Source organism: Mustela erminea, chromosome 10, assembly GCF_009829155.1.
Source record: "Mustela erminea isolate mMusErm1 chromosome 10, mMusErm1.Pri, whole genome shotgun sequence".
NCBI classification, from domain to species: Eukaryota; Metazoa; Chordata; class Mammalia; order Carnivora; family Mustelidae; genus Mustela; species Mustela erminea.
The window spans coordinates 47,807,923-47,831,241 of NC_045623.1; the positions used below are offsets into that span (position 1 = coordinate 47,807,923).

Genomic DNA, 23,319 nt, shown 5'->3' on the forward strand with positions numbered 1-23,319 from the left:
GACCTCTTTCTTTCCCTTGAACTTGGAATCCAGGGACTGTTTTACAACTGGAAACCCATGCATCACAGTGGCAGCTCTGGACTTTGATTATGATTACCTAACCCAGCCCTTGCTTCCCCAGGGCCTAGCAGGAAGCGCACCAGCCTAAATAGGTGTGCGTGTGTGTGTGTGTGTGTGTGTGTGTGTGTGTGTGTGTTTCAGATTACAGGTGCCTGGGGAACGCGTGCCCAGGGCAACAGATCAGGGGCCTGAGTTTCCTCCCACATTAGGGCCCAGAAAAAGGGGCTGGAAGCTGAGCTTCACTTCCAGCTTCCCCAGGCTCCGTTCCAGCAGCGCTTGGGGCTCTCCAGAACCTCCGCGCTCGCCTTCCCTCCTCCCTTAGCAACCGCGAGGCTGTGGATACCGCCAGCGGGTGGGGGCCCGGGAGGCTACGGGGCAGCTCTGGGGCGGCGGCGGCCCAGCTCAGGTGCCCGGAGCTCGGGCGGCCGCAGTGCGGAGTCACCGGGCGAGCGCAAGGGTCGCTGCGCCAGCGCGCACGGGTCTCCGCGCACCCAACCTCCGCACCTGCCGCGGGGTCCAAAAGGGATCCTGCAAAAATGAGCCATTCTCACCCGGCTGGGTAAGTGACAACTGGAGCTTTTCCACCCCGCGGCAGGTGGCGGCTTCAGCCAGCGGCCCCTCCTCCTCCCTCCTGCAGCGGAGAAAGGGGCTAGAGGGGAAGCGAGAGGGAGGGCTGGGGAAGAAGAAACAAATAATAGGAATTCTGGGTTGCACTGAAGATGGCAGAAATCCCAGGCTTCCCATCTCCTCCCTCCCTTTCCTCGCTTCTTTCACCGACGTTCTCCTCTTTGAAATTTTCACTCTGGAAGGATTAAAAAATGGATGTGCAAAACGCATACATTACGCAGGGACGTTAGCTGGGATCAAAAAGATCCTGTGGTGTGGGACATGTGCGTTTGAATGCAAAAGTAGAGGTCACCAAAATATGCATTCGTTTGGAGATTTGGGACTGAGAGAGAAATTTTCACTGTGGCCTCTTGCAGAGAAATGAGGTGTGAGTTGATTTAATGTCGAGGGAGGTTTTACTGTGAAGGGGGCCCCTTATTTCAGTGTCATGGGGGAATCTTTGAAAGTATTTTGACTAGGGAAGGTGGTGTGATACTGGAGAGGAAGGAGAGAAGGAAGGAATTGTGCCCTCCTATGTTTACACATGATCTCCTGTTACTTTGGGCAGGGTGACTCCTCAGAAGATGTATTTGGCAATTATTCAATCTATTCTAGAAAGTTAACACAGTCATTATTGGATGTTGTTTAAAAAAAAAAAAGTCTCTGTCCTTTTGTTGGAAGGGAGAATATCCAATTTCCTCCCGAATTAAACAATGTAATGCATATTAGATGGTTTTTTATTATGATACATCTAGTAAGCAGATAATATCCTAGTTGATCTTGCAACTAATTTAAAAATGTTTTCCTTTTTAATTGGATTTATTGCACATTTTCAAGAGCAGCAAATTAGTAGAGGACAACATATTTAAGATCATTTGGGGTTTGTGATGTCTAAAATGCCACATTAGTCGTTGTGTTTAGGATTGATAGTCGAACTTAAAGATTTTTATTTTTTAATGAATTCTGAGTGTAATGACATAAACAGAATGTTTGAAAAACTGGAGGTATACAAGGTGCCATGTTGGAAGTCAATTTCAGAACTCTTTTTGGAAAGCAGTGTAGCTACGACTAAACAAGCTTCTTCTCATTTTATCTCAAATTGAATTTAGTTTAGGTCCTTTGCCACTTTGAGGCTGAACTCCTGTGCAATTTTAGTTAGCCGTGGGTCATGTGGGATGTAAATGGCACTATTTTTCTGCAGCTGCTGTTTGCAGTATGTCCACATACGGGAAAATGAATGTGTCAGTCATGGTTGTCTTCCTATGTTTTTCAAGTTTTTGGCTAAGTTAGAATCTTATTAGACCATTTAATCATCCATTTTAAAATGTGGAAAAACCTGTAGCTGCTTATTAAATTGTGCATGATTAAGATTTCAGAAACTGAAGTGAAATTTTTCTGAAGCTCCATTAGTTCCAACACATTGGAAAAAAGGAAAATTTATGATCTAGGGAAAAAGTATGCTTCATGGTACTCTTCAAGAAAGATACTAAGATGGCAACACTAATTTTGCACTAAAATTGTAAACTCCTGGAGAGTAGGCACTATGTCTTATTAATCTTTGTGTCTCCTTCACCTAGGACAATGTTCTGCATAAAGTAAAGCTCAGTTAATGTTTGTTGAATGAATGGTGTGTTCTGACACTGCCTCCGGTCTAGAGGTGGATATATTCACAAAGGAAAAGCGTATTAGAGCTGAACATTTGTACCATAAGCTGAACAAGTGTTTACCAAGTGCCATGTCATAGAATAATATTTTACATGAAATACCTCATTTAATTTCCCCACCCATTTAATGAGGCAGATTCTAGTCACCCTCATTCTCACAGGGAAGGAAACTGAGGTCTGAAAATTTTGAAAGGTCTCACAGGTAGGCAGGTGTCAGGGCTGGAAAGCAAAACCAGGCCATCCAGTTTCATTGCCTGTGCACTGAACAGTTACACAACTTTGCATCTCATGGCCAGTAGCTGAGATGTGTTGGAGCCCTAGATGCATAGAAATTCTTATCCAGATCAGACCAACATCTGACAAGTGATTCCTGTACATAACTATCTGGCATTTTGATATATAATTAGAAAATTATTTTGTAATAGTGGGTATATGTGTATTTTTTTGGTTTTAGTTCATCAAAAGTAAATGAAAACAATAAACACAAGAATAACAAACTCTAAATGCCTTAAAATTCATCCACGAACAAAATTATTCAAATTGCTGAAGTTTTTCGTCAATATAAGTAGTGATTCTTTTTCTTGACTATGCCACCATTTGGAAATAATAAAAGTTTCAGTAGCAAATAAAAGGTTTCATTAAAGCTGAGAAAGCTTTTCCATCATTGCTGAAGCAGTTTGTACTTATTACATTTTAAGGATAAATGGTAATGAAGTGCAGTGGTACAATAAAACAGAAATTTCAAATCCCTAAAATTCCACCAATCAGTAAGTGACGCCCTGATGCTTTCTCTTGGTGCTTCCTTTGAGTGCCACTGCTTACTTAATTACAGCTTGAAACACTTGATGTAAAAATTGCAAAGGGCCAGTGCTGACTTGGTTCAGAAACAGTTTGGAGTAAACAAAAGTGGTCTTAAAAACTTCTGCCAAAGATTATAATAGAGACTTTGAATCTGAGCTGCATTGTAATTTGGGGGAAGTCAACTATAAAACACCGCTCCTGGCACTGCCATCTCTAATGCAGTCGTCTCAGAGTGGAAAATTTCAGCTCATAGTCCCTCTAGTTCGCTAAATCTCACCCTGGGTTGCTATTGGTGTGTGCGCGCGTGTGTTTGTGGGTTGCGCACTAGTCCTGGAGGTAGAATGGGGATTTTATACCCCTCAGTCATGCATGAGGATAAAATGATACGGCTCTTCTAACTCCTTCAAAGGATCGTCACTGAATCCATGTGAAGTTGATTCCCTGTGTGACAGATAAGCATGGCTCTAAGTAGAGATAGTCACACTCGTCTGTAAATTTGCTTTGAGGAATTGGAAGAATGGGGAGCATTATGGTTTATGACAAGATAAAAATGCAGAAGATGTATGCTTGGAAAGATTGCTCCAAGGTTTGGACACACTTTTTTTTTGTTTGTTTAGACTTATTAATGTATATCTTTTAAATGTAAACAAGTGTTTCTGTACTGACGGAGTGCAGATCTGCTCCCACTTATGACGGGGTTATGATCCAATAAACCCCTTGTAATGTAAGTCCAAAACGCACTTAATTCACCAAACCTGCTGAACATCGTAGCTTAGCCTTGCCTACTTTCAATGTACTCAGAACACTTACGTTAGCCTATAGATTGGGGCAAAATCATCTCACACGAAGCCTATTGTATAATAAAGTGGTAAATATCTCATGCAATCTATTGAATGCTGTACTGAAGGTGAAAAACAGAATGGCTATCCGGGTACATACGGAATGGTTTAAGGGTATCAGTTGTGTATCCTTGTGACTCTATGGCTGACTGGGAGCTGCCACCGCCCAGCACCACCAGAGTGCATCATACCACATATCACTGGCCTAGCAAAATATCAGAATTCAGAATGGTTTCTCCTGGGTGCTCATTGCTTTTGTACAATTGTAGTCAAAAAATTATAAGCCAAACCATTGTAAGTTGGGGACCATTGTATACAGAAGTATGGTATAGAAAGAATTAACACCTCCCTAGTACTCGCTGGTAACTCAGTCCTTCGTCATCAAAGGCAGGGGGAAAACTGCTGGGAATGAAATTGTCAATTTTTAGATAGTGGATATATATATCCAAAAGTGACAAAAAATTATAAGCCCACCATGTCATTTACAAATGGAATGTCCATTGCAGTTTGTCTGGGCCTTTTTTTGTTTGGTTGGTTCAACAGGGTACTTTTAAAAATTGTGGTATAATTAACATATAACATTAGTTTCAGGTGTATGATATAATAATTCAATATTTGTATGTCCCACAAAATGACCAACACAAATACTTACATGATCTCACTTCTATGGGAAGTCTAAAGCAGCAACAACAAAAGAACTAATAGATACAGAGACAGGGGACGGGTGGAGGGAAGGTGGGGGCGATGGGAGTGACGGGAGTCAAAGGTACAATCTTCCAGTCGATGAATCATTACAGCTAATAATACTCTTTTTTTTTTTTTAAATTTGAAAGTTACTAGAAGAGTAGATCTTAAACATTCTTATACACACACACAATTTGTACCTATGTGTGGTGATGAATGCTGACTAGATTTAAAATTGTGGCGTCTCTGCCTTCTTACCAAAGTGTACTGCTTTGTATGGCTGTAGCAACTTTCTAGTCTCTTCGTTGCTCACCACTCGCTCCTACTACCAAAATTATCTCTGTCACACAGGAAATCAGACTTGAAGTCATTAAATACTTAAATTCAAATTGGGTAGTTTCTACTCACTCTCTTGTTACATATTAACCATTTAACATCAGAAATAAATTCTTTCTGATTAAAAGAGGTGAATTGAGTGTGTTCATTTGTCTTGACTTCTCTGATCATCTATTAGAGTCTGCTCTTTTTGTTATAGTTGGGATGTCTTCTCTTACCCCTTTGCTTAACAAACCTGTGCACATACATAGATGGAATTGGAGAGGTATTTGTTTATACATCACTCGGTTCTTTGAATTCCTTCAGAGTTATAGACCAAAAATCACATAGTGATCTATCGTCAAAAAGTGTTTTAGGGGCGCCTGGGTGGCTCCGTGGGTTAAAGCCTCTGTCTGCCTTCAGCTCAGGTCATGATCCCAGGGTCCTGGGATGAGCTCTCTGCTCAGCAGGGAGCCTGCTTCCTCCTGTTTCTCTGCCTGCTTCTCTGCCTACTTGTGATTTCTGTCTGTCAAATAAATAAATAGAATCTTAAAAAAAAAAAAGTGTTTTCAGGGATCTTTCAATGAGATCCTTCAATTGTATTGAAAGCAAAGGGTTGGAGTTTACTTGCGATAGTATGTGTTGCCCAGTCAGGAGGGCACTTGTGTTAACATCTGTGCAATTTAGGTTGCCCCTTTTATTTTCCAGGTATCCTCCTAAATTCAGTGCACCCTGATAAGACACTGGGTGGTGAGAGGTGTGCCCTTCTTTTGTAAAAATGGAAAGATGATTATAAAAGGGAAGGGGGTTATAGATCATTATGATGTGGAAGAGCATTTTCAGTCAGATAAGTTTTAGGCTAGCACTGAAGAAACTAGAGGGTCTAGAAATTAATTCCCCTAAAACTACCCTTGCCCGGGTTCCATTAGGAAAGTCTTTAGGTATCCAAGCAATGTGCATATCCCAGTATGTACACTTCTTGTATAGAGAACAGGGTACTGTCAGATGCATTCTTCTGTAGCATCCCACATCCTTTCTCGCAATCTCTGCTGAAGAAAGGTATCTCTAACCGTGAAAAGTGGAGACTTCCCCAACTTACTTTGATTATTATTAACTACAAAAAGTTTTTCAGGGAGATGAGAAAATAAAACTTCTGTGACCCAATTTTCAAACCTAAAATCAGCCTCAAATAATCTGGGCCTAGGTGTTTATATATTTTCAAGACTCTAAGTTTCCAGAGATATCATTTTCAATGAAAATTTCAGATTCTGGAAGATAGTACTAAATAATCTTTTTAACTTTAATTAATAATTTTGGCACAAACCGAGAGAAGTAGTATGCAGATTGAATTATTGGATCTTTCCTGCCAATGAATTACTCAGTTCCCCCCACAAATAGTTGAAAATAGTGTAGGCTTTGGAATGATTCCATAAATGTTCAATAGTTTAAAGTAAACTATTAAATTAAGTGGCGGTAAAATTTGTAAAAGAGGAAAAAATATCTAGGATTCAAAATTCATAAAGATCTGCAAGCATCTTTGTCACCTTTCCCTAAACTTGAAGTCCCAAATGATACATTATAAATATGAATTATATTTTTTGAAAGGATAAGGGAAGAGGACCATCAGCTGAGTCACAGTCAAAATAAAACCCTTGGCACCACAAACACAAATAAATATAGTGAACTGACAGACTTTTATGCTTTCAGATAAACTACTTAAGGTAAATGTATTTATATATACATTTATATATAGTTACCTTATTAAATTAATTTTTGGTTTGAGTGATCAATTGCTGTTCCTGGTTGCACTGAATAAGACTTGGGCAACGCCCTCTAAGGTGACTTATTTGAGTGTGTAGACACTGCATTTTGATTTTTCTTTAGTTCCTTGCTTTGACCTACCTCCATGGTTCTGAAACTTATGCATACAAAGAATTACTGAGTGGTGCGGCATACACAAAACCATGAGTATCATACTTTTTGGATTAAGCTCATAATTTTTAAGAATATTTTTGACAATATAATACATTTGCATCTTGTGCTAACTACAACCCAAACGTTAGGTAGGATTCCACTATACCTCTGGTTTCTAACCACTCAGAAGCCATTTTTTTTTTTTTTTTTTTTTTTTTTACTAGCTAGAAGCTCTACACAACTGTCTTCTTCCAGGAATTCCAATTAGGGAACACATCCTTCATTGAAAACAGCATTGCTGCAGGTTGTTATATTAGAAAATATATTTAGATTAAAGTAATTCACATGAGAGCTTGCATTTCTGGATTAATGTCTTTTCCAGAGAAAAGAGAAAAAGATGTTACAAGTTCAGTAGATGCAGCTTGTAAAATCATGCCTTACCGAGATTCTGTCAATATTAGGATTAGAGTTTTCTTGAGAGTCTTTGTCAAAACATTGCTTTTATAGTGAGCCACAGGACACATGCTTTAGAAGTGAAGAACATTTTAGTGTAGATGTACGGGTCAGACTTCCTTAATGACTTCTCATTCTCTTGAGGGTCTCTTCTGACCCTTACTCTTCTTGTCTACTGGTTTCTTTCATATGGTTAACTCTTTTTTTGGTCTACGGGCAGATGACTGAGAGGTATAATTTCTTTTCCTGCCCAGGGCTCTGGGGGATCTCTTTGGAGAGCTTCATTATCCTCTCTACATCTGTCCAAACTACCTACATGGAGGTGGTGGGGTAGAGAAGGTATCTGTCTCCCTTTTGGATGGATCATCAATGACCCTTTTCTGTTTGCCGACGCAGATAATTTGAAGTCAAAGTGTGGGTTTCTGTGAACTCAAGAAATACATTCCTCGTTTCTATCTAAATCCATGTTACATCGTTCAGTTGGTCATCTTTTTCACTGTGCTTGTGTTTTGGGCTGAATTGTAACCACACCCAAATTTACATTTGCTATGCTAACTCCCAGTGCCTCAGATGTGGCTGTATTTTAAGATATGATCCTTAAGATGTAATTATGGTTAAATGAGGTCAGTGGGTCATTCATCTAATATGACTGGTGTCATTATAAGAAGGGGATGTTAGGACATAGACATACATACAGAAAGAAGACCATGTGAAGATAGAGAGGGAAAATGGCCATCTGCAAGCTCAAGGGACAGGCGTAGAACAGATTTTTCCTCATTGCTTTCAGAAGACACCAATCCTGTTGAGACCTTGATCTTGGACATCTACTCTCCAGAACTGTGGACAATAAACTGTTGTTTAAGCCCCAGTCTGTGATACTTCATTATGGCATCCCTCCAGCACTAATACAACCTGTTTGTCACTGCTGATGCTCTTTATTATGTGGTCCTGCAAAAGCTAAAGATGGCCTTTATGAGAAATGTAGTCATTGGAAATGATTTAACAAAACGAGTCTCATGAAGAGTGGAGATTGGAAGCCAAAAGTTGAAAAGGGAGATAAAACTCAAAGCAAACAGAAAATATGATTAAAGCGCTAGTGAGAAGAAGTAATTAAGATAATAAGTCAATGATCTCTACTGGTTAAGTATTGAACTTTTCTTCTTAGTCTGATTCGTAATCAAATTACTCCCCACCTCTCAGCGTCTTACACTAGTTGGGCTAGAAAATTGTACATTTTAAGCTGGTGATCCATTTTTCTGTGACTGTTATTATTTTCTTATAATAGTAATAAACATTTATAAATTAATGAAAATTCTTAGGGCAAAATATTGAAACAAGGGAAAAACAGCAGGGAACTAAACAGACAATATAAATTGCACATAGTAGTTATGAAACAGCATTAAAAACTAAGGATTTTAAATTGAATTGAATCATAGTGTTTTATGGTAGCAGTTAATCTGACATTCTCTATATGCCATGGATTGTAATATTTTATATTTGTGAATATTATGTGGCTCTCATATTAAGAAGTTGTCTTTCTTCATAGCTTGCTTCAAGATGTTTACAATAATCTTGTTTCTGTTGTTTAGATTCAAATAAAAATAATCTGCTGTAAATTAGAATAATAAACTTGGAGGAGATCTCAGTGAGTCTCCGGGTACTAGGGATACAAGTTGTTTTTATTTTCTTCCTTATCTGTGTTTTGAAAAATTTCTACTTTGAGCAAAAAAGAAAAGAAAAAAGAAAAACTGCTTGACATCCTCCCATTGATAATCATAGTAGGGTTTTTTTGTCATTTTATTTTTTCTCCATTTTCCTATGCCTATCTTACTTTTAAAGCTATACTGACAAAGCTATATTGTTTGAAAGGCTGTTTCTAAGACAGTACTATTTTTAAAGTTACACCAACAAGTAAGGAAGGGAATTCCCTTGGAGCATTCCAGTCGTCTTTATGTTTCCCTCATAACTACAAACGTCTTGAGGGTAGAGACCATACCTCTCTACATATTTTGGTCCTCCATGTACTTCAGGACTATACCCTGCACTTGGCTCAGTAATTGCTGACATAAGCAATCCCCTTGAAATCAGTAGCTTGGGATCTCTCAAACTACCAGCAAATGGCTCTTTCACCATAATTTGTAGGGATTTATATGAGGTTATCAGTGTTAAATTTTTCTTTCCTATGAATTTTGTTTTCCTCTCAGTCAAACTTGACACTTAGAGTTTGTCCAGACAGGAATCTTCCAGAATAGGAAATGGACTTAGGGAGTGAATGAGGCTGACCTGAGGCTGCATTCTATATGTAGAGGGGTATTGAAGTTCCAGTTCTTGGTGAAGAGATTAGCCCACAGAAGAAGAAAAGCCCACAGAACAGTCGCTGAAGTTTCAGGACGGAATGCAAGAGCATGGGGAAGGAATCAGATCCCCAAGTCCTATTTCAGGCAGCAGAGGAGGTCAAGAAGCAAGTTGCGAGACAAGGTCCAAGGAAAGGTAGAAAATGTTGGGGGGAGTGTGGATGGAAGGTTAGAGCATTTCAAAGGGAGCCACAAACAAGGACTTGAAGTCTCGGAAAGATTGGAACTGTCTGAAAGTCATCTTATTTTTTTTGCGTGTCCTTCTAAGTGAAAAGGAATGATATTCCACAGAGAAAATCAATGTTTCATTAAAAAAATATGAGATGAACATGCTACAGTAGGAAGAAGAATATTGTTGGGGTCAGATAGACATAGGTTTGAATCTCAGTTGTGCCTTATGGGGACTTAGGAAAGTTAATTTTCCTGTGCCTCACTTTCCTTTTTCAAAAATTGGGCTAATAAATACCTTCCTTGCAGGAATATTGGCACATATTAGAGACTCAGTGAGTGACAGCTATTGTGTGTCTATCTTGATCTTCATGCAAAGCATATGTTGCTTAAGTCTTTTTTGTTTTTTTCTTGTTTAATTTTTCCAGCTTTATGGAGATGTAATTGACACAGTATGCACAGTATGAAGGTTTCATATATGTATGTTTTATGAAATGTTAGTTAACACATCATTAAATCTTTAGCATCTAATTCTTAAAGTACATCAACTCTATGGTAACTTCCAAAATCCACTGAGCATTTAGTATATGATAAGCAATTTGCTAGTTTTTAGTATTGACTCATTTAATGCTCTCAATGATTTTCAAAAACAGCACTCTTATTATTTCCATTTTCAGAGGAAAATAGAAAGCACGGGGAAGTTAAGTACCTTGCCCCTCATTGCTAGTCTACTCAGTAGCTGATATAGTTAGATAGTTAAGAGTCAAACTGAGGAAATTGGACTCGAGAGGTGAAACTCTCAGCTTCCATACTCTGCCTCCTCAAGGATACTGGTGGTAGAATAATTTAGTCATGCTGTTTCCCTGCTTAAAACCCTCCATGGCTACTAGAAAACTGGCCAGTCCCAGGCCTGTTGGGCATACCATCTTACAGGCCACTCCTTTGACTTTTAAACAACTGTTCCTTTTATTAAGCCAAACTGCCCTCCTGTACTTTCCCTCATTATTTGGGATGCTCCTGCCTTCTTAGCATCTTTCATAGGTCAACCATTCACTTATCTGTCCACCATATGCTTTCTCTTCTTTAGGCTGAGCACCTCAGGACTGTTGACGGGACCTTGTAGAACACAGTTCAGCTTAGTGGTTCAAGCAGAGCAGTCGCTGATTTGAATGGTGGATCTGCCTTTAACTAGTTATGAGCTGCTCATCTAAGCACTCTATTATTTTAGTTTACTCTTCCGTGAAGAGGGTGGATAATAGTACTTTGCAGGGTCGTTTTGAGAATTAAAGTACATAGCTCATGTTAGTAGAGTGTTTACTGTGTGCACTACAAAAATGTTAGTGATCTATAAATACTAGTGATGAAAATTATTGGTTCCTAGAACTTTCCCTCCTGTCACCTTTTCTCCAAACAGCATCCTTATCTCCCTTGGTTTGCATGTTATTTTTCCATTAATGCATATTTCTTTAAGTGTCCACAATTTATTTTTTTTTCTCCAAAGAACTGAAATTCTTAAGTCTCCAGAGAAGAGCTTCTTTTGGGAACTGTCCACCTTGGGGAGTCCCAGGCCTACTGACTTCCCATGCACTAGTTTCTTATTGCCTCATCTGTGAACACTGCAAAACTATCTCGCCAGTAATCAGCACAGTTGGAGACTAGTTTTGTTTTTACTAGTCACTTCAAACCATCATATTAAGGCTATAAATAAAATAATATTATGGTTCTCATCTGTCTGCTTCATTGGAATAAGCTGAATGAAATTGTAAATCAATATTTAGCATAATTGCTGAGATCTGGCAGGTTTGGATACAAATAAAAAGAATGAAGAATGTAATATAATATCATTTATATAATATTAGTTCAATCACCCTCTATAAAGTGGCAGGCAGCAGAGACTCATGGTCTAATTTTCATTGGCAAAGAGTTTTCTTATAAAGGTTGGGAAAATAATTGACCCTTATGTCAATTACTCTTCTGTATTGGTCTTTCTTCAAGTTTCCTCAAAAGGTTTTTCTTTTTTTCCTGCCTCCCTAGGAAATTTCCTTTCAATGCAATTTTGTAGCATATTGCAAAGCATTTATTTGACAAAAACAAAACAACAAAACTAACATTGTCAGCATGATCATCCACACTGAGGGTTCTGAATTTTTTTAAAAAAGCCAAAATATGTAAAACATGCTTTTGAACCTCTTTTGGCATAAACTACTTTCAGTTATTATCCTGAAGCAGAAGAGAGGTTACGATCCTTACACATTGATTTTTTTTTTTTTTAAGGTTGTATGTCAAGGAATTGGACGAATGTATTTTGTTTCCATGAACTGATTTATAATCTCATTCATTCGGCAAGTATTGAAGTGTTTACTGTAGATATGGCATCACCGTACAACTTGTGAGAGGGATGGATACATGGAGGGATCTTACATGAGTCTAAAGGGAGTGATCAAACATGATGAAAGAAATTCTGGTGCAAGGTAGCAACACAAGGGCCCAAGGACAGGGACAGCTACAATTCTAGGGGAATTCCTGTGACATCCTGGCATCTTCTTTTTGATTCTTTGGACGTGAGTTTACTGATGAGCTGTGCCTCCTTTTATAACCTCAGTGTCCTGAATGTAAAATAGTAGAGTTGACTAGACCTCATGTGGTCATTTCTATAATCCCGTGGCTCCAGGTAAATACATTTCCAGACCAGTAAACTTAGATCATCCACTTCAGGAAGCAGTCACAGCATTTGACTTCATGGTGATAATTGCAAAAAGAAAATTGAATTCACCAGGGTCATGCATCTTGTAAGGGGTAGAATTAAGAATTTGACTGCAAGCTTTCTAGCCCTAGGTCTCATGCTTTTTTTTTTTTTTTAATCTCATAAAATTTATTTTGGGCTGAACTATTTGATATAGATTTATTTGCCTTTAATAGCTACAGGAAAATCATTGCACCTATTAAGAGTTAAGGTGTCTGGTGTTAAATTTTCTCACTCTTAAATGACAGAGATGCAGTTTTCAGTGATGGGAGGCTACACAGTTTATTTTTTTCTTTATTTGTCTGGTTATTTGTGCTGCTTTCAGTTATTTTGTTTGGAGAAGTTGTTCCCATTTAGATTTTATTAACTTCTTTGCTAAGAATCTTTCTGAGATGCAAAAATCTTAGTTTTAGTTGGTTGGCTTGAGTGTGATGTGTTTCCTCATAGAGCTGCAATTCTGTAGATTCTTACAAATCTTTTTGATGGACAGTGAGAAAGTCAAATGGGTCAAGAGTTAGAGCTCTATTGCTTGTGAATTGTAGCAAAATGGCAATCAAACCACAATATCCTATGATTTGTTTAACTTGCTTTCCCAGTACAAAGACTTGATAAGTGAGTTGCAGAAACATTTTATCTGGTTGTCATTGCTAGAAGCCTGCCTTGGCAGTGGAGTTTAGATGTAGGCCCTCCTAGAACATTATCAAACTCCACAGATTGCAGATTTAGTGACCTCTGAAATGCAAAGCACCTCTCGATTAGGCTCTTGTCTCTAGCAATAAAACTGTGCTCATTCACCTAAGTCTTATTTGATTTTGTTGAGCATAAAATGATGTAATCAGTTTTTCCAGATTTGTAGGTGAGTTGAACCTTTCCGTTTGTGGCAATATAAAGAGATATCTTGCATAAAATTTCTTGATTGAAATGCTGCTGAAAATGTCAATGTGTTTGCTAGAGTCCTCATGTTCTTTTTGTTGGGGATAGGAAATGATTGAAGGAGTATATGAGCCCCTTTGGTCAAATATTGCATATAGAAGATGAATTTCTGGATAAAACTGTGTAAGGCATACTTCTGTATGTTGACTCATGTAATCAATCATTTTATTTAATAGCTCCTGTGATATATCTTGCTACTTATTTTTGAAATTAGTGGTGTGCTGGTAAACTGGCTTTTCAGAAAGAAAAAAGCCTAGATTTATAGTGTTTGTTAATTTCTGTGGTGTAAATACTCCCACGATGGCCAATTTCATGCTAACAATGGCTTGCAAAACTTTTGAAAATCTTAACGGTTATCTCATTAGAGCCAGTATGAGTCAGCCCAATACTCCACAGTTATTACTTTTAAAATATAGTTTTGCAAGCTTTCTAATTGTTTTATGTGGAAAATCCTTCTCTCTAACCTCATTTTCAGGTTTTTAATGGTAGGGATCCTGCCATATTCTTTCCTCTACCCCAGATTTATTTATATATGTGCAGTAATTAAGCATACACAGTGACCTATTACATCAATATTAAGAAGATTCTTTCACATTTTAACATTACTAAAATCATCTGTGCTTACATCAATGGCATGCTATAATGTAATTGGCAAAATTTTCTTCTTTCTTAGTGTTTCATATAATCATTATTTGAATTTCATGAAATTTGTTAAGTGCCGATTAATTGATGTTTGACACAAGTGCAATTACATCCTATGGGCTAAACTGTCTTTTCACATATTACATTTACCTAAAGAAGTTATCCTTCTATTGTTATCCTTATGAGAAAAATCTATTGTTTGAATATATTGGCTCCTTAGTGTCCCTCCTGTTCTTTTGTCTTAGTGCTCATATTTGGCACATCAAAATTTAGGCTCCAATTTATTTTGCACATCCTGGTATGGTGCCAAGAACTGTCTTCCTCCATCTGGGAAGTGTCCCTTTTGAAAGTGAGGGTCACTGGCATCACTGGACGTGGTCATCGGACAGTGTATATATTATTGCCATAACATTCAGCATCTAGTGTTTCTGCTGCCTGGCATCTGGCATATAGGAAAAGCCTTGTGATAGGCAGAATAATGAATGCCCCTCAAAGAAGTCCATCCCTGTCTTAGTCTTCAGAACATGTGAAATTTACATGGCAAGGGAAAATTAAGTTTGCACATGGAATTAAGGTTGCTAATCAGCTGACCCTAAAATAAAATGGGGGGAGCCTCTAGAATGTGGAAAATATCCTTCTTTAGAGGCTCCAGAAGGAATGTAGTCCTGATGACACCTTGACTCTAGTCTAGTGAGACCCATTTTGAACTTTGGACCTCCAGAAGTAGAAGGCAATAAATTCGTGTTAAGCTACTAAGTTGTGGTACTTTCGTACAGTGGCAGTAATAAACTAGTACAAGCTTCATTAATTCAGATAGGCAAAAATCACAATTTGATCTAAATAAAACCGGTTGTGTCAAAATTATTCTTTATATTCTCTCTTAACAAGTTTGCTAGGGAAATTTGCATCATAAAGCAGGTTGCAGAAATATATATTAGAGAATAAGATAATTTAAAGATTTCAGAATATTGTTTTTATGCTAATGATATGGCAAATTACAAATGAAGTTATGTATTAATTTCATTTGTAAGTATTTTCATTTAAAATTTTTCTATTTCTGTACCAGGGAATTTATGGAATTACATTTTTCTGTGACGATTTCATGATTCTTATTTTTCTGTCATCATACTTAACATCCTGGTCCCCACCTTAGCAAGCCCTGGTGAGTGGTGTTCCACTGTGACTTGGCAAATATTATAAGGAGCAAGTTTTAGGTTATATAATCTTTAGCAAGTGACTTAAACTAAGCTTTGTGTTCCTAATCCACAAAAGACAAAAGAGACAATTGTACTTTCTGTTCTGGACCACAGGCTTGTATCCTCCTCAGATTCATATGCTGAAACCATAATCTCCAGTGCAATGGTATTTGGAGCTGGGGCTTTTGGGAGGTAGGTCATGAGGATGGAGCCCTCATGATGGGATTAGTGCCCGTGTAAGAAGAGGCGAGAAAGAGCTTGCCTTTCTGTCTGCTCCGTGCCACGTGAGAATACAAAGACCAGATGGCTGTTCACCATCCAGGAAGAGGGCCTCACCAGGAGTCTGACCGTGCTGGTACATTGACCTCAGACTTCCAGCCCTCAGAACTGGCAAATAAATATCTGTTGGTTAAGTCACCCAGTTCATTTTGTGACAGAGTCTGAACAGACTCAGAAAATGGTTCCAAGAAGTGGAATGCTGCTATAACAAAAATACCTAAAAATGTGGAAGCAGGTTTGGAATTGATAATGGAGTAGTGACTGGAAAAGTTTTGAGGTGCAAAAGGTTTTTTCCAGCTTTATTGAGCTATAATTGACATATAATATGGTGTAAGTCTAAGGTGTACAATGTGATGATTTGATAGATGTTGATATTGCAAAATGTTTACCACAATAAGTTTCTTTAACACATTCATCATCTGGCATAATTACTTTTTAAAAAAATATATAATTTCTAAGCAACTTTCAGGTATATGATAAAACATTGTTAACTGTATTCACCATGATGTACATTAGATCCCCAGAACTTATGCATCTTGTAACTGGAAATTTGTACCCTCTTACCAATATCTCTTCATTCCTCCTACATGCAATCCCTGGCAACCATCATTCAGTATTTCTATTAGTTCATTTTAAAAATATCCACATACAAGTGAGATGGCACAGTATTTTTCTTTCTCTGAATTACCTTAGAATAATGCCCTAAAATATATTCATGTTATTGCAAATGGCAGGATTTCCTTTCTTTAATGTGGAATAATAGTCCTGTGTGTGTGTGTGTATGTGTGTGTGTGTGTGTGTGTGTGTGTGTGTGTGTATTCACCATATTTTCCGTATCTTTTATACATTGATGGACACTTAGATTGTTTCCATGGGTTGGCTATTATGAATAATGCTGTAGTGAACTTGGGGGTGCAGATATCTTTTCAAGATCATGATTTCATTTCTTTTGGAAGTATTTCCAGAAATGGGATTGCTGGATCTTATGGGAATTCTATTTTTAATTTTTTGAGAAACGTCTATACGATTTTCCATAGTGTACCAATTTACACTCCCACCAATAATGTACAAAGGTTCCCTCATCTCTCCCTTCTCACCAACACTTAAAATCTCTTATCTTTTGGAGAATTGCCATCTTAACAGATGTGAAGTGATTATCTCATTGTGGTTTTGATATCCATTTCCTTGATGATAAACTGAATATCACTTCACATACTTGTTGGCTATTTGTATTTTTCTTTCTTTTTTTTTTTTTGGAAAAAATGTCTTTTCAGGTCTTCTCCTCATTTTTAACTGGATTGTTGTTATAGTTATTATGCTTACTTTTGAGTTGTATGAGGTCCTTATATATTTTGGATATTAACTCCGTATCAGACATATGGTTTGCAAGTATTTTCTTATGAAGGAATTTTCCTGTAATTCTGGTGAGAGCTCAAAAAATAAAAGGGAGATGGAGAAAAAGCTTCCTTCATCTTAGAGAACACATAGATAATCGTGTACAGAATGTTAGCAGAAATATGGATGGTAAAGGTCATTCCAATGAGGTCCGAGTTAAAACTGAGAAACGTGTTATTGGAAACTGGAGGAAAAGCGATCCTAGTTATAAAGTGGCGAAGAACTTGGCCGCATCTTGTTCATGTTCTAGTGTCTTGTGGAAGGTAAAACAACCAAGGTATAGTAAGTCACTTGCTCCCACTTACGGAACCAGTAATGATGAGGCCAGGATTGAACTGGAGCTGGAGTCTTGACCACGACATCTGTCTCTCCCTTCAAAGGTAGACAATATGGGGAGAGGCAGTGCTGGGAGAGGGCTTAGGTTCCAGATCGCTGAGGCCAGAAGAAATTCTTCTATCACTGTGGTATATGAAGAAGTGTTACCTTCGTCAGGCTTTTCTATGACTGGCTCAGGTTAAATGATAATCTTGTTTTAGAGATTTTCCATTTCAGGAAGATGGGAGCGCTGTACTAGCTTTCATTCCATGGGCCTAAAAGAAATCACATGACTCTGTGTATGTGGAGGGGCTTTGTAATCTTCTAATGGGATGGGAGTTTATACTTCTTGCCCAACTTAGGGCACAGAAACTGACATGGAGACACTTAAATATGCATTATCTATTTGTGAATGAAACGATCTATAACACAGGAGGAAATAAAGTATGCCCACGTGCGCGCACACACACACACACACACACACACTGTATGTGTATGTATACTTCCCCCTTGTATACTAGACTGGGAACTCTGGGTGCAGTGTCTGTGCCATCTCTGAATCACTGGTATCTTATGGAATGCCCTGAAAATAGTCAGTGCTCAATAAATGCTTGTGATTAATAATATTATAGTGCTTGTCTTTTCAGATGGGTTTTTTTTTCTCTTTGGGGGCAGATGGAGGGATTGATAGGAACCACCGACTTTATTACTTCAGAGCTCCACTTCTATATTCTACACAGTGGGAGGCAGGGGTTCCAGGGTTAAGTGTTGAAGGACTGCAGCTGGGAAGGCAGCACTCCCAGTGACTCAGCAGCCTGCTCCTCTAATCCCTACACCGCAGGAATGTGGGGTGTTTATCAGGGTCGCTCTGTTTCCTGGGGGACCATCTTCCCTGGTGCATTGAGCCAGATAGTGGGTTGTTCTTCACCCGGTGACCAGAGAATGGGTAAATAGGCTTGTCCATCAGATAAAGAAGCTAATGAGTTAGGCCTGTCTTGGCATTTAGCTGTGGGACTTGGTGTGAACAGCATGGCCTTTGAATGATATAGTCACAGTGGCCTGGTAATTGCTGTGATCAGCGCAGTTGTTGATCTTATGGACCACAGCAGGGAGGATCATGGGACAGGGTAGCACGACCAGAAGTCCAGCTTTGACCAGAGATGCAGAGAGTGACTTACAAAGGGAGTGGAGTGCTGCAGGTGCAACACAATCACCTCGGGTGAGGTGACCTCATCTGGCCCAGGGCTCTGCTGAGGGCAAGAGAGAAAAGAAAAGGGTGTGTATGTTGGGGGAACAGTGGCAGTGACTAGAGAGGACAAAGGCAGAAACATCAGAAAAGCTCTACTAATCGAAATTTGTGGCCAGGTGAGTAAAGCTCTTGTAATTGAGCAAGTGCAAAGGGAGGCCACAAACCCATACCAAGCACACGGGAAGAGAAGCAGAGCCGACAGACCACGGTTGTGGCTGAGACACAGGATTCCTACCATCTCCCTGTGGAGGCTTCATGGTCTGAACAAGGGTGACATTTGCATGGATACAATAGAAATGTTTGCTTTGACTGCTAATGTAGTCTCATCAGTCTCCTGGGATGGACTACCATAGACTGGGTGGCTTAAACAACAGAAATTTATTTCTTGCAGTTCTAGAGGCTGGGACGTCCAAGATCTATGTGCCCACAGATTCAGTGTCTTGTGAGAGCTGCATCCTGGTTCAAACTGGGTTGTTTTCTTGCTGTCTCCTCATATGGTGAAAGGGTCAAGGGCACTCTCTGGGGTTTTTTTTTGTAAGGGCACCAATCTCATTCATAAGGGCTCCACACTCTAATCCTATTACTTTGGAAGCCCACCACCTCCTAATACATCACACGGTGGTTTAGGATTTTAACATACGAATTTTAGGGGGAAGCAAACATTCAGTCCTTAACAACTGTTTTACTAACTCTGTATATAATTCACTTTAGTACAATTTCTTGTTAACAAACAGTTTGTCACTCTAAAGTTTCAGTTAAAAAAAAAATTAGGCACTGCTGAAAAAGAAATCAGTGACCCTGGATGAACCCAGCTAGTTATTTTTCAAATTTTCTGCCAAGGCCAGATATATGATAGTCATGGAAAGAGTTGTTTTACAAATAGCATCCCAACCAGGGACTTTCAGTCTTTAAAGGTGAGAAAGCTGATGTGTTCACAGGTTTCAACTCCACTGGACCTTTCAGTTAAGACTGGAGGAATGACATGGACACATACTCATTTAGTATGAGCCTGAGGGGGCAGAATTAGGATGAGGTGCCGCCAAAGCTGGCTAAGCATTATTCTTAGGACCTAAATATTGAAAAAGTTACAAATTCTGAATTGAAAAAAGGGGATTCTTTTCAGCCAGTTGGGAAGTTAAAGTTCATGTTATCCTAACTTTTTGACCCTATTTCATTTAATCAGGGTTTTAGCACTCACAGCTATTCCAAAACTATTGATTTTTTTTTTAAACTAGAGCCTGAAATACAGACAAAAGACTATATATGATATCTGTCTAATAATTTATCTTAAGAATCTGTGAACTGTGGAATCATGATTGTTAGGACCGAGAGACACCTGCTCACCTTTCTGATAAGAGTTGCTGAAAAGATATTCTGAGATTCAGAAAGGGTAAGGGATACAGTGTTGACCTTTTGGAGACAGGAAACCTTTGATGAACTATAGGACACCAAGACAGTTCATTTAAAAGATGGTTTCAAAGCATTATCTGGGGCTGGTTTCGTATGTGCATTACAGAAGCCCTCAGGTTGTCTTTTTACATAAACCCTGTGAAATAATGGCTTCTCATGTGGCATCTTGGCTTCTGAGCTTTGTAACTGCTTTCAGTGTCTTTTGTGGACAAAATTAAACTTTCCTTACCATTTGACAGCATATAACTTTCCTAAGATGGGCGTTAAGGAGAAAAGAGGCAGGAAAAGGTCACCAATACCATCTCTATGTAATTAAGGCAGCTAAATAAAATTGTCACTAATGACATTTACTTGACTGTATCATATGCGTCCCTGCTGTGGCCTCCAAATAAGTTAAGGATTAAGTGCTCGTCACATGTACAGACTGTAAATCTGCTGCAGGTAATAGGGTATACATTTTTTTAAAGACAGCCTTATTTTAGGGATATGTTTAGGCTTGTGAATTCTCCCTCTTTGCCTCTTTCTCTCTACCTGTCTCTGTCTTCAACTCTCTCTCTATATATACATGTATGTACCTACACTCATATTTACGTATATGGATGAACACGTGCCTACCTGGATATACACATGTAAATGTAGGTGCATATGCTTTTGTAAGGTAATGATAATCAGTGGAGGGTAAGCTAAAACTTTGAAAAAATAGCTTCAGGGCCACCTGGGTGGCTCAGAAGGTTACGTGTCAGCCTTCGGCTCAGGTCATGATCCCAGGGTCCTGGGATCGAGCCCCGTATCGGGCTCTCTGCTCAATGGGAAGCCTGCTTCTCCCTCTCTCACTCCCTGTGCTTGTGTTCCCTCTCTTGCTGTCTATCTCTCTCTCTGTATCAAATAAATAAGTAAAATCTTAAAAAAAATAGCTTCAAACTTTGATTGTAGACTCAGAGTGACCACCTTCCAAGATACAAGATGTAATCAAGGAACAAATTTGTTTTCCTTTAACTTTAAAATAAAAGACCCTAAAAAATCAAAAGTAATCTATGAATTTTGTGGGGGAGGGGAGGAGTTCTGGATGTGGAATTCTTGAAATTGTGTGAGATATAGAGACATAGCTTTAGATATAAATATGGAAGTTAAGACTTCTAGGCTGTTGAACTTAAACTTAGAAGTTTATACCAGTAGGAACGAGACCTAAACAAAATTGTGTTTTCCCCTATTGAACACATCATTATTTGGGTACACAATAAATACTTCCAAAGGGATACTAAGAATAACACAAGATCCTGCCCTTCCAATCTTGATATGATATGTAGTGTACCTCAAGGTTTTAGGGAGAGGGGGTGGAAGGTAACACAGAACATCCAGTTTGCACTGGGGAATATTTGCTGGGAGAAGACATGATTGTGAATCTCTGATCCTATCCACTAGCTAACAGGTCAGAGAGAGAGGCCTTGGCAGTGATGTCGGCATTGTGTCCTGAAGATATGGAAGAATATGTTGAGGAAGTACCTTTAAGTTTGCTGCTGGAATTTAGGGTAGGGGCTGAAGAGTCCTTGGAAGGAACTCCAGATTTCCCATCATGCTTCCTCTGAGAAGACTTTTTTTTTTTCTTTTTTTATTTTTTAGAATTTTTTTTTAAATTTTTTCAATTTATTTATTTTCAGAAAAACAGTATTCATTATTTTTTCACCACACCCAGTGCTCCATGCAATCTGAGAAGACTTTCTTGACAACTGGAGTTGATCATCTCCTTCTCTGTGTCCCCATGAGTTTTGCATATTTCTATTGTTGGATTTTTCACACCCAATATAATTGTTCATGTCTGATTTCCATACTTGTCTGTAAAATAAACAATGTCAAGACTGTCTCTCAGTTCTTATCATAAAACCTGGAAAACTGTAAGTCCTCACTACCTGTTTATTGAACACATACATGAATGACTAGCTGTCTGGAGTGAATGATTATGCACAGTTTGGGGATGAGAAAGTCAAGAATCACTAGGCTATCAGGCAACACTTCAAAAACCTTAATGGTTTCATTTTTCTCTTCCAGATTGCTGGCAGCATATAATAGTCTTACTGATAAACACCTGACTGGATATTTCAACAACACCAGGATAAGGCGGCATCTCCTAAGATCAGGCCTGGTAAGATTTGGCTTACTTCCTACCTGCCCTCTTGTTTCATTAAATGCAGTAGTTCTCTCTCCCTTTTCTGGTTTCTTCTTTGAGCTAATTAGGGACAACATTCCCCTCACTCCTTCATTTTAGAAAAGTTACTTCTTTCCAGAACTCTGATTTATCTTTTTGAAGCTGTGTTTCAAAAGATAGGAAGAGCGGTCACAATGACCGCTAAGGCTACTTATAAATTATTGAGGAAAAACCCTAAGAGCTTCCAATAGCATATTTTACTTGTTTGTTTATTCATTCATTTATTCAACACGTATTTATTGAACATATCGTATGAGCCAGAAACTGTTAGGGATTAAGCATAGAGAATACTTTACTGTCTTCAGGAAAAAAAAAATGTTATTTTTAATAATCACAGAATATCGTGTGGAAGACATGAAGAGTTCAAAATTTCCCCTTGAATTTTAAAAACCTGTTTCCTTTCCTGGGTGGTTTATTGGTAACTTTCGTGTCCTTCCTTAGCTCCAAAACTATCATTTCCACAAGATTTCCATTTCTATAAATGTTCTTAATGTGAAAACCTTTAAAAAATACTATAGTTGTCCACTGAAAGAAGTGGGTGTGGATATAGAAAGTGTGAGTAAGGATTTTAGCTGTTTACCTTTTCAAAACACAATGAATTTCCTTAACCCTTGTTGCCATGGTGTTGAAAGGATACGCATTGTGTTTCTAATTGTTGTTATGTGCTTGGCACTCTGGCTGGGTAGGTCTCCAGAGAGCTTGCTTTTTGTCTCTCGGGCTTTGTTATCCGACAGACCTGGCTGAAACCTGGCTCTGCCATTTACAAGTCAGAGACTCTGGAACAATTCATGCAGCTCACTTTCTTCACTCCAGCTTCCTCAGTTGTTAAATGAAGACAATGCTACCCAGCCCTCAGGATTGCTGTGGCAGTAAGAGATGTGTCATAAGCAACTATTGTGGTCACTATTAACATTAATTCTTTGGATAACAATCTGCGAGGTTTATGTATAAATGGGAAGGACTTAGTATGTACTCATCAACACATTAACGCGCATTTTTTGAACATTGGTTATGCGCATGACAGCTCACATAAGGAAGACTTCTCTAATACTGTGGTTCAAATATAGTTCCTGACTCAGCAGTGTCCAGCATCATT

The 23,319-nt window shown here is 38.6% G+C and overlaps 1 protein-coding gene across 1 annotated transcript in view; it reads left to right on the forward strand.

Moving 5' to 3' along the window:
• Nucleotides 1–245: 245 nt before the first annotated feature.
• The window catches only part of ERICH3 (glutamate rich 3), a 97,500-nt gene continuing 74,426 nt past the window's right edge, over nt 246–23,319 (forward strand). Inside the window, exons 1-2 of the mRNA XM_032302005.1 lie at nt 246–619; nt 22,067–22,160. Of these exons, the coding sequence (XP_032157896.1) occupies nt 597–619; nt 22,067–22,160 (117 nt within the window). The 5' untranslated portion in view covers nt 246–596. The remainder of the gene's footprint in view (nt 620–22,066; nt 22,161–23,319) is intronic.